The sequence below is a fragment of the Trichomycterus rosablanca genome, chromosome 20 (genome assembly GCF_030014385.1).
Source record: "Trichomycterus rosablanca isolate fTriRos1 chromosome 20, fTriRos1.hap1, whole genome shotgun sequence".
Lineage (NCBI taxonomy): Eukaryota > Metazoa > Chordata > Actinopteri > Siluriformes > Trichomycteridae > Trichomycterus > Trichomycterus rosablanca.
The window spans coordinates 11,627,544-11,640,371 of NC_086007.1; the positions used below are offsets into that span (position 1 = coordinate 11,627,544).

The 12,828-nt window shown below is 34.5% G+C and overlaps 1 protein-coding gene across 1 annotated transcript; it reads right to left on the reverse strand.

The window, feature by feature from the left end:
• Positions 1 to 192: 192 nt before the first annotated feature.
• On the reverse strand, positions 193 to 11,328 carry pgm2l1 (phosphoglucomutase 2-like 1). Its single transcript, XM_063016679.1, has 14 exons — positions 11,227 to 11,328; positions 8,930 to 9,097; positions 8,718 to 8,824; positions 8,175 to 8,259; positions 8,001 to 8,084; positions 7,129 to 7,322; positions 6,856 to 7,045; positions 6,345 to 6,442; positions 5,911 to 6,091; positions 3,575 to 3,668; positions 3,121 to 3,250; positions 2,446 to 2,635; positions 1,525 to 1,658; positions 193 to 382 (listed from the first exon to the last, which is right to left on the reverse strand). Exons 1-14 carry the CDS (start codon positions 11,326 to 11,328, stop codon positions 280 to 282), a joined length of 1,860 nt encoding a protein of 619 aa, XP_062872749.1. The 3' UTR covers positions 193 to 279.
• Between the last annotated feature and the right edge of the window lie 1,500 nt (positions 11,329 to 12,828).

Here is a 12,828-nt window from a genome sequence, read left to right on the forward strand (position 1 = left end):
CTCTCCTCAATCAGGACGGGGATCGGCATCAATAGAGAGGAAGCATAATGCAATTGGGTAATTGAATACCGAAAAATGTCAGGAGAAAAAGGGGAGAAAATGCATAAACACACACACACATATATATATATATATATACATATATTATCTAAAGCTATTTCACAAGCAAGCAAAGCAAAACGCTATTTCACAAGCAAGCAAACTTGATGTGTATTCAGTAGTATATATTCAGACCCTATACCTGTAATACAGCAAGTATAACTCCAGCTCAAGATCTGACTAAACTGATCTCTGAATAAGATTGTTCTTGACCGGCTCCAGAAACTCCTCCACCAGAGCAGAGGTCACCTTAATTAACTCCTCTTCAAGACTGGAAAGATCACTAGATAAATAAGAGAAAATATTTACGTATCATGCAAGTATTACAGCACTGAGTAGTTTAAGTAACCAGTAAATAAAATCTGAGTATTAATCCCTAGAAACATGGTGAACAACATACTTGTCACGGATCAATTTTAAATGACTACTGTCAATATACTTTGAGTTGATAATCTGCTCAGTTTTTTTTCCCCAATTTATTTATTTATTTTTTTCGTTTATTTATTAGGATTTTATTGTCATGTTTCACAAACTTTGGGTACACTCATGACAGAAACGGTAGTTACTGGTTACACAAGATTCATCAGTTTACGTTCAAGTTTAATGTCAAACACAGTCATGGACGATTTTGTATCTCCAAACCGAAGCACCCGGAGGAAACCCACACAGACATGGGGAGAACATGCAAACTCCCCACCTGGGGATCGAACCCAGAACCTTCTCGCTGTAAGGTGACAGTGCTACCCACTGAGCCACCGTGCTGCCTAAATAAGCCCTTTTTGGGCAGACCACCTTACCCTTCTTTTGATCAATTTTATCACATGAAAGTGCACATTTGTGGTTTAGTGTGTCTCTGTGTGAACTAAAGACGTTTACATGAACTGGAGAAGGTCATGAGCATTAGCCTAGATTGACTGTTTGATTTATGGTTGATTGATAAATTATTAATTAATTTATTGATTTATTTATTTGGAATAAGCAATATTAACCAAAACGTGTCATCTTTAGTTTACATGGCCTGCCTCCGACACCCATATATTTAAACCACAGACCCAAGTTGCAAATCTGACTCACTGTGATAACAATACTGACTGGTTGATGAGACAGAAAATATAAAACTGCATTTTGAACAATATTTTGCTTTATGTACCATCCCACTACAATCAACCACTGAATATTCCAAATAAAAAAAACTTGCATGGACAATTTTGAAAAATCTTGTAAGATTGCTTGTTGTTTATTTCTAACAGTTAACAATTACTTTAATGTGATTTTGGTAAGTTCGTTCATTTTATGTGCATTTCTTTTACCAAATATAATACAATTCAGCTGTATCTCTGTTCCTTAACTGACTACCAGGGCTGTGAATCATATTCACCCTGCTTTAGGGGGAAAAAAAGAACTGTGCAAGTAAAACACACTTACCTTTCTCCAGGCTGTGCACAGAACTCTGTGTAGTACTTGATTTTAGGTTCGGTTCCACTAGTCCTAAGTGTAGCAACAATGCCATTCTGAAATGTGAACGTGACCATTTGGCTGCTTTTGGACAATGGTAGAACCTAAAAAAATACAATATATATGATCATAAACCATATTAAACCATATAAAAAAAACAACATAGCACTGAAACTAGGCAATCCTACTGGCAGTGGTAGCATATTGGTTAAGCTACTAGACTAGTAATAACATGTAAGAATGTTAATGTTTAACCAACAAACGATGAAGTCATTGTTCAATTAATTCTGTTTGTTAAAACAGACATTTAAATTCACCTTCAATTTTGTCATGAAAGCTTTAAGATAAGGACAGCAACTGTATTATTTAATTAGCATGTTTGATTAGTGCTTGTAATAAACTGTTCATTACTGACTAGTAAAAAAATCTCCATTCTGAAATCTGAACTGGTTCTGCTCACAGTGTTTCATGTTCATCTTACTGTTCTACATTACTGCCATGTTAACTACATCAAAATGTCTTTACTTGATTCATAAATTAAGGTTGATGTAAAATCTGGTAATGTGTTCATTTTGAAATTATGGTCAGTTATCAGTTAAACAAAATCTGCAAAATGTGTATTTCTAATCAGAGCCTTACCATCACCTAATTGCCACTGTTGGGCTACTGAACATTTAATGCTTGTACTGCAATCAGTCACAATTAGAAGTAGTTTTAAATAAAAGTGTCTACTAAATGCGTTAAATGTGTATATATAGTTCATACATCTATTACTCTTTTTTTTTTATTAAAATGTTTATCTAAAATCTGCAATATTCTCTTGTTCCTTCTTAGTGTATTCGTGGCACTCTACTCTGTTACACATTCCATGTAAACAAAGAGAATACATACACATTTTTGATCAGGTTGACTGCTGTCATAACCTGTAGTCACATCCCTAATGTGATCAATGCTGTACCCGCCACATATCTTTGGGTAAACGCCTTCACCCTCAAAGTTGCGTAAACGGCTGAATATTCTTTTCACAGTCATGGGGTCATTGCAGATAACATATGAAGTTTTGGAAATGTGGTAGCCGTACCTAGAGCAGAAACAGAACAGTTTACAGCTGTCCCAAAAACACAAACAGTAATGAATGTTAGGAACAATACCTTTGATGTTTTGTTAACAGGCCGTGCAATTGCACTGCTGTACCACCAGATGGTGCCACTCACTCATAATAAAATCAGTAAGTGTGCGCCTAATGATTTACTGACATCTGGCGGTAAAGAAATGAAATTACATGTCCTTCACATTATTACATGTCCTTCACATGATTATGTCCTTCATAAGCAAGCATTTTTATTATTTTATAAGTGAATTTAAATAAGGCAAACATGCTAAGGGGCAATTTTCAAGTTTATCCCTGGCATTGTTACCTATTTTAAATGTATTAAAATGTATTAAAATGTATTAAAATTAAGAGTGCTGAAGGTCAATTCCTTAGTATTATTTGTATTGTATTAGTTTTTGTGTTGTAGACATGCTGTAATGGGATTTCAAGTAAAAATGAAAAGCAACACTTACATCTCATAGATGTTTCGAAGTTGTTGGTTAAGTGTTAGATTTTTGGTATTCAAATAACTTGCCAGCTCAGCAACAACAACTGCAGCACTAACTCCATCCTTGTCAAGAACCGTTCTTCCACACAGAAAGCCTAACACCAAACAAAAATAAAATAATAATTTTTATTATCTCATTTACAGACTTAAATATTTAAAATATAATGTTGGTAATTACTCAAGCATTATTTTTAAGATAGGTCATACAAAAAGAGCTTATGCTCATACTAAGCAAATGAACCATTCCAATATCTACAAGATTTACTATTTCACAGTTACAATGCACCATTATTTGGGACAGACAACTTTGTATAAATAAGGATATATACTTTTGGAAAGTGTAACAAATATTTTAAGCATTACCAATTAGTCATAAATATGTTTGCTCCTAGAATACTAGAATTTAAATGTCTGCTTACCAATCGACTCCTCAAAGGAAAAAATAACCTCCTTTCCCGTTTTGGTTAACTCGTGGATTCGATTTCCAATCCATTTGAAGCCAGGTAGTGTTTCCTGAGATGGTGAAACGTCAAACAGGACAAATGGAACAGGACACAGGAAGCCTTTCAATTGACAAGAATGCAAAGATTTTACATGTATGAATGAAATCTATTAGCTAGTTTATTGCTGATTCAGTGGTTAGAACTGAAGTATCAAATTTTAGATCCTGAAGGGTCACTGTTTTATGGATCTGTGGGTCTGTGGTAGGGCTGGGCGATATATCGAGATTTTATAAAATATCGATATATTTTCATACGCGATATAAGATAAGACAATATCGCGTATATCGATATAGATGTTGCGTTCCAGTTAGATCAGACAGTTCGTCTTTCTCTTCTCCCAGTTAGTCTCTGCACATGTTCACCTGCCCCGCCCCTCTCCCTCACTGCCCCGCCCCTCTCCCTCACTGAACACAACTCGCCCCTCCCCACCGCTTCACCAGTAATTCCTGCAGGCAGCGATAGCATGGAGACGGATAAAGACGTGACAGAAGCTATCGAGGAGGAGCTGCTTACTAAAATGAAAAATAATGACTAATTTTTGAATTATTTGGAGACGGTTCGATTTCAAAGTGTCAGATGAGCAGCAGAATAATGTATTCTGTAGAGAATTCCGAAAACAAGTCCAGATAAAAGGTTCCAGCTCCGTGTACCTTCATTCGTTTTTCACTTCAAATCCCAAAGTTAAAAAACAAGAAAACGAGTCGTTATTTGTTTTAAAAACCAACACAAGGGCATGCACGCGCTGACATGCCCGTATTTACTTCACATTAAGTGTTGAGAAAGTAATAATAACGTAACGGTGCGTCTCCTGTTGTTCTGACTCTTGTGTTTGTATATGTGATGTGCATATATTTGCTCTATCTGTAAATACAAACATTATGGGAGTGATTTCTGTACTGGATGTTGTACGTGGTTGTGTTAGTTTATACTGGACGATTGCCCGACGTCCGACACGTCATTTATTTATTTATCTTCTATTATAGTATTTCTTGTTGTCGGCCAATAAACAACCAAACATTATTAAATTGCATGAACTAACTCTGCAGTAAACAAGGCGCAAACAGCAATTAAACAACAAATAAAGCTGTTCAATAATAATGAAGTGCATGAAGCAGAACGCTGATTAAAATGCATTAAATGTTGTAATAGTTACACAGTAACATGAACGATTAGTTCTGCCTGTATTACAGAACCGAGTTCTATACAGTAAAAGAAAATATTAATGTAAATGTTTATGTTGTGGCGACATATACATAAAATAATGTATAAAGTCCAAACATGGGGGGGTGGGGGGTTAACGAGGGGTCTACTTTAACGGGGTTTTACTTTTAATGTCACACAAGCTCAGCCAGAAACCGTGTCATTCCGACATCTTCCCTACACACTCGCTCCCTGCGGCCTATAGTACACTTAACATTCTTAAAGGGCCAGACAATATATTTGTAATTCACATTAGACAACAGGAGATGCCTTAGAAAACAACTGTTTTTTTTTCTTAGAATAGCTCTTTTTTTTTTTTTTTTAAGGAAAAATAATTCTTGTGTGAAGCTTCCCCAGCATGAATATTAATAAAAGTGCCTGTAAAAAAATTTGAACATGTAGCTTTGTCTCAGAAGTGTCTTTTTGTTATTACCTTATGGGATAAAAAAATATCGAGATATATATCGTATATCGCCATTCAGAAAGAAATATCGAGATATAATTTTTGATCCATATCGCCCAGCCCTAGTCTGTGGCAAACTTATGTAATGCATACAAGACAAACAAGGTGTGTACATATTTCAACGTTCAACTACTTCTGCATTAGATGCCAAACCCAAAGGGTGCAGAGGATGCCATAAAAACAGGGTAAGCAGTTGTATAAAAATGTGTTTTGAATTTGACAAACTCAGTAAAACAGTGGTTCTGTTGCACTAAGGATAAATGGATGGATAGACGGCCAGACATTGTGCTTTTAAAAATGTATCAAATGGAATGACCATATTGCATTTTGGTGTTTCAGTATGGCAGGTTAGCTGCTGGTGCATAAGCTGGGCTTAATTAAGGTCTCTAAGATATTGAAAATGCTAAAGTTGTTTAAATGCCACATGTTATGACAGCTAATTTTTTTTTACTTTCATTTTAAAATTTTAAACCACATGTGCTACATGTGTAAATAAAATGTGTGCTTAAACTTGTACCATGTTGTATTTTTATTAGTTACTTTTAACAGAAACAGTTAGGGAGTTATAATTTTTTAGGTTTTTACTAACCTCAAAGTAGAAGCCCTCCATTTGGGCCATGGCCTTAAGGATTTTTGAGGAGACAGTGGTGGCGAGCATGTACACATTCTGAGTCTCTGCTGGATCTGGATGAGTCTCCCTCCAATTAAACAGCATCCACCAGCCCAGCAATGCAGCAAGCTCATTCCCAGTAAAGATTTTCCAACCAAACCTTTAACAAACATAATACACAACTATAAGTAAACAATATCAATACAAATCACTCGTATAACAATATCCAAGTCCGCAATTTCTGTTAAAAATGTATCGATATTTGATTTTTTGTTTAAACACATTATTTCCCAATCCAAAGCACCAATTTTCATACATCTAGTAGTAATAAGATAAAATGAGGTGGTGATGTCTGTATAAACTGGCTGTTTAGCAAGTAAATGTTTGCATTACTAAACCTGACAATGACTTACTTGTCACACTGCTCTGCAACAGCCAGGCGATCAGCATCAGGATCTGTGGCCAACACAATCCTAGCCCCCTCTCTCTCTGCAAGCCGAAGTGAAAGCTCCTAAAAAAGAATGGGAATAATGAAATACTTATTTAAATCAAAATGTAAATTTATTTAATTTATTTATTAGGAAACCCACGCAGATAGGGGAGAACATGCAAACTTCACACAAAAATTGACCCGAACCACTGTATTGGTACTTCTTTTTTAAACTATAGGACTGAATTTGATTAAATAAAACGTATTCAAATAGTAGGCAAATGATGTGCAGTCACAACTGAAAAGCACAGTGGGAAACACACATTTGCTACATATCATAAAGACAGTAAATAAAGAGTTGAAAATGTTTCGTATTTTATCAACTATGTTTACATTATTCTTTTAATAACTATTAATAGTTGAGATTTTGTGAGTTTCTGCTGTTTCTTTTTCTAATGACAATAATAATTAATACTAGTCAATGAAAGACTCACCAGAACTGACTCTCCCTCCTCTGGGTTAGGGCAGCTGACAGTGGAAAAGTCTGGATCTGGATTCATCTGTTCTGGTACAGGGACAGGAGGTGGAAAGCCGAACACCTGAAATGCTTTCTGTACGTAGACATGTCCGACTCCATGGAAGGATGAATGCACGAACTTCAAGGGAGACAGAGAATTGAGCTCTCTAGAACAGAAGAGTTATCTGTAACTGTAGGTTCATGTACTGTATGAAATTTGGTTTGTCCCAGCAGTGGTGTGAAGCTGTACCTGTGAAAGCAGAGAGTACTCAGATCCTCCATGTACCAGCGACAGATGTCGTCCAGTGGGTCTTTCCTTAATGAGCTGCTCTCAACCAAATCATCGTTCCAGGATTTAGGCCAGGGTTCAACATTGTCCTCTATGCAACGTAAAATTTCTTTATCATGTGGTGAAGAGATCTGTGCACTGTTCTGCCAGTACACCTGCGAGAAAAGATCAATAAATAAACATTGACAGAATGGCTTAGCTAAATTAAATTTTTACTTTTTTAGATGCATATGACCCAACCAACAGATATTTTTTTAGCTTTATTGGGCCCATAGCTGCAATGCCCTAAAGTAAACAACACTGGAACAAGTCAAACCTGATTGTGATTTTCTTTTGTGTTTTTGGTTACAATCTGTTTATCCTGGTCAAGGTTGCCATGGGCCTCACTTTATGGGCGCAATGCAGTAACACAACTCGGACTGGCCGCCATGTCTGTATGTAAATGCCCTAAATGCTCGGGACCCAAACCCTGGACCCCAGAGAAAGTGGGCTAGCATAATTCGCACTGTGCTACCACCTTATTATTATTACTAAGAATTGCAAGAGGAGAAAAATACTGTGCAAGTTAATTTATGAATATTCAACACTAGACACAAGGCAGAAACTTACGTGAACTATAACGGCTTCAAATAACGGCGCTGTTTAGAGTCAATATAGAGTCAATATGACAGCATGTTAATCTTTACACATGTGGATTTGTGCGTAATGTTGTTTTACAAAAATGATGTGAATATTTTGCATCATGTACAAGTATAAGTGTAAAACTCTACAAATCATCTTATAGTAACTGTACTGTTGTTGTTAAGAAAAGCTTAAGAAATGTGCATTCCTACCTTGTATCCATTGTCCTCCTTCCTGTTGTGAGAAGCAGTGATCATTACACCTGCAGCAGCACCAAACTTCTTTACAGCATACGGCTGTGGGACAGAGAGAAAAGCTTTAACCATATAGCTACAATGAAAAAAATATATATTCTTCATAAATGTTCTGCAAAGGGTAAAACTTACCACAAATGGGGTAGGAACGTAGGTGGAAAACAGAAAAACGGGAACATCTTTGGAAAGCATTACAGTTGCGGTCAGTCTTGCAAGCCTACATAAACAAAGCAATAAACTAAGAAAACTACCATTATCTATTAATTCAAATTAAGAACGTTCTATTACCAGGTAATGTAGCAAAAAATAAATTCATGATGCCACATGTTTTCTTAGTTTTTTTTTTTTTATATATTTTTTTGCCAAGTTCTAAAGCAGACACTGCAGGAGTTTTTTGGTTGTTGTGTGGAGGTGTGCAGTAGTTTACTAATTAAAAGCTCATTACAAAACCATTTTATTTAGCAATATAGTCAATTCAGTTTTTATCTACTCATAAAACTTGTCTAACGCTGCCCTTGTAGTAAAGGAGCACATGTGCTAGACTGGCCTGTCTGCAGTCCAAACCTGTCTCCCTATCTCCTATTTTAATTTACATTTTCTTACTGCCCTAACTTTTTGTCGGTATATGCTGTACAGTATATGAACACTTACATAAATGTTCAAAGTGGGGTTTACCTTTCACTAGTGCATTCACTGCATTCCTGTCCCCGGGTATCATAGCCAACCACCAGGCCTCTGCTAGCCAAATCAGGAAAACCCTTAGCCAAGTACACGTACATGCCCTATAATAAAAAATTATCAGAAATAAATAGACATAAAATGCACCATATTTATGTATTCTTTTATTTATTAATGTTACATTACTTAAATATCAAATCTAAATTAACCTGTGTTGACTGGATTATGGTGAGATCATTGACTCGAGAAAATCCACCACCCATAGCTGCTCTTAGCCCAGCAGTTCCAAAAGACATCCGGGAGCACAGCCTCCTCCTCAGTTCCTCCACACGGCCTTCCTGTGCCAGGCTTTTGATCTGCGACTGTGTTGCTGCATTCTAACACCAGCACGAAAACACACAACACAATGGTATTTTGCAGGCAGTCAATACAAAAGTTGTCAACATAAAACAATGATTTAAATTATTTATTTTATTGATGCAGTCAGAACAAAATTTTATTATAAAAGATTAATAGCAATGCCTTTGCATGAGGCCTGCAGCCAAAATAAGCCTGCCTGAAGTGTAAGCCGTTTTTAAACAAATGAAGGCCTAATGCAGTGAACAGTACTACTAAACAGTCCTAACTAAACATGCTAATACCATTATTGACATTGTTGTCTTTGTGGTGCTAAAACAAAGGTACAAGTTTTAGCAGCATTACTGTTTGTTTTTAAACGTATACTAAAGGATCGCTTTATCACATGTGTCACTATTTCAGTTGGCCTTGAGAGATCTACAGCACAAGACAAAACAGACTCCAATCTGAAACTGATCATCAGTATTGAGCCATCTGTGGTCTACATGTTGGATGTCATAAAATCGCATGAGACCATTTTCAATCTAATAACTTGATGATTTTTTTTTTAATGTGACTGCTGTTTATCTTCAAGAACAGAACATATTTACAAATAAAGATAGAATAGTATTTGTCTTGAACCTTTTTCACACCTATTATGTATAAAATTGGGTTAATAGTTGAAGTAGTGGCCAATATTTAAAGGTATGACATATGAATACCATATCATACTATAAATAAACAGGTAGGTGATTTTAACAAAAAAATTGACTAATGTATTTTCTCCATAGACTAAGTATTTCAAGACTTTATTAAGTAATAGTATGGTTTGATTAAGTTTGATTAATTAATGGTACATTATCCCAGCCAACCGATGGGCTACCAATTGATAGGCTACTTGAAATGCACATAAAAAACAGACAAAAACTTCTCTAGAACAAACAACCATTAGTAAAAGAATGTTAAAAGTGTGTTTTCTGTACATTTACCCCACAAAAAATAAATAAAGAATTTTGCCTTATCAATAGTAATTAAGTCATTGTGGATAATTTCATCCACAAAAGTCACAACTGTTCCTTTTTTAATTCATGGTATCATCATGGTATGTCATACACTATCCACGGTGTACCTTATGTGCTATTGTTTATATTTATAGTTTACAGTTTCAAAAGGGCACCTGGTAAAGTAAGGTGAAGGTGAGGCCATGACAGCATTTTCCACAGGAGGCTGGGAAAAGAACACGTGTACAGGGCATCATGCCAACAAGGCTTCACCTGACACAACTGATCCAAAGTTTATAGACAGAGTGTGCAATACACTACCATGATCCTACACAATTCACTAAATCACACATGGATCATGATATTTAACCATAGTTGTACTTTAACACTGTACTGTAAAGTATTGCATGCATTTAACAATCTTTGTTTTATTAACATTAAAAATGCTTGTATATGTAAGTACCACTTACATATGAATCTGCCAAAAGAAATGATCAGTCCACCTCTATCAGTCAGTAATGATCTCTTTTCACTAATGAGCATGATAAAGGGGAATGAAAGGGAATGTGCAAAGCAACATATGGACTACTGTATATAATTGTAATTTCAAGTGCACTTTTAGAGTAAGTGTAACAGAAAAGTGTATAAAACAATAGGTGTAGTTAAAAGGTGATGAATAAGTTGATATTTTCACTTTTATACTGCTTTGAAAGTCGTTACTTCATGTGCAGAAAGCAAAAGGAAGGTCCTGCAAATACAGTGCAGTCTTTAAACTTACACAGATCTTATATCAAGTATCATTAATAGAAAGCATCTGACATCATATACTAAACATGTAAGGCTGCCCTTTACAGCAGAGCTCAATTCCACATATTTACATAATTCAACTAAATTAGAATTTATTCTATATTTAAACACATTAAATGTTATAAACAAACACATATTGCTGTTTAACACTCGTAAACAAAAACCTGAAATATTTATTCTGCAATCAATACAAACCCTCATGATAAACTTAAATGTATGGAACACTGTGACTTTAATGTATACTATTCAGACGTTTCCTCAAAAGGGAACCTCACTTTAGCACAATGCATAATTTGCATAGATTCCATAATCTGCAGTATAAATGCAAGCACCACATACAAAGTGCACAAATCCCTACAGACCTTATCCCAAATAATCCACTGATTCAGCAGTTTATCCAGATTCACATCTCCAGTGCTTATGACGCCGTTGGCGTTAGCGTCGAGCTCTTCGTTTGACCACATACTAACTGCTAATATTAATATGAACCAAAACGCGGCGTCCCAATAACATTCACGTTTTATCAAAATTCAGCCAAACATTAACGCTTAATAATTATACTAACTTAAATCACAGAAGTAAATACATTCCCGTTCGCGTCATAATAAACTTAAACATGGTAGCGAGAGCGCACAGCGGTCTGAACACCAAGCGAGAATCTCCAATAATATCGCGAGAGTTCCAAAAATTAGCCTAGAATGTGCTGTAGGTACCATTCAAATAAAAATACATTAAATGTGTCATACAATAAAATACAGAATATTCACATGTATCACACAAAAATACTGTTAACATTTATCATAAATTAAAATACATTATGTTTACATTTATTATACAATATAATGCAGTATATCCACATGTATCATACAATAAAATACAGTACACAGTAAGATTCAGTATACTTACACATTTGACAATAAAATTTTGTATACTTACACACATTTGACAATAAAATATAGTATACTCACATGTATCAAACAATAAAATACAGTTAACTCACATGTATCATACAATAAAATACAGTAAACTCACATGTATCATACAATAAAATATAGTATACTTACATGTATCATACAATAAAATATAGTATACTTACATGTATCATACAATAAGATTCAGTATACTCACACACATTTTACAGTAAAATACAGTATACTCACATGTATCATACAATAAAATACAGTAAACTCACATGTATCATACAATAAAATATAGTATACTTACATGTATCATACAATAAAATATAGTATACTTACATGTATCATACAATAAGATTCAGTATACTCACACACATTTTACAGTAAAATACAGTATACTCACATGTATCATACAATAAAATACAGTAAACTCACATGAATCATACAATAAAATATAGTATACTTACATGTATTATACAATAAGATTCAGTATACTCACACACATTTTACAATAAAATACAGTATACTCACACATTTTACAGTAAAATTTAGTATACTTACACACATTTTACAATAAAATACAGTATACTTACATGTATCACAATAAAATACAGTATACTCACACACATTTTACAATAAAATTCAGTATACTTACACACATTGTACAATAAAATACAGTATACTTACATGTATCATACAATAAAATTCAGTATACTTACATGTATCATACAATAAAATACAGAATACTCACACACATTTTACAATAAAACACAGTATACTCACACACATTTTACAATAAAATACAGTATATGCACACACATTTTACAATAAAATATAGTATACTTACATGTATCATACAATAAAATACAGTATACTCACACACATTTTACAATAAAATACAGTATACTCACACATTTTACAATAAAATACAGTATACTCACACACATTTTACAATAAAATACAGTATACTCACACATTTTACAATAAAATACAGTATACTCACACACATTTTACAATAAAATACAGCATATGCACACACATTTTACA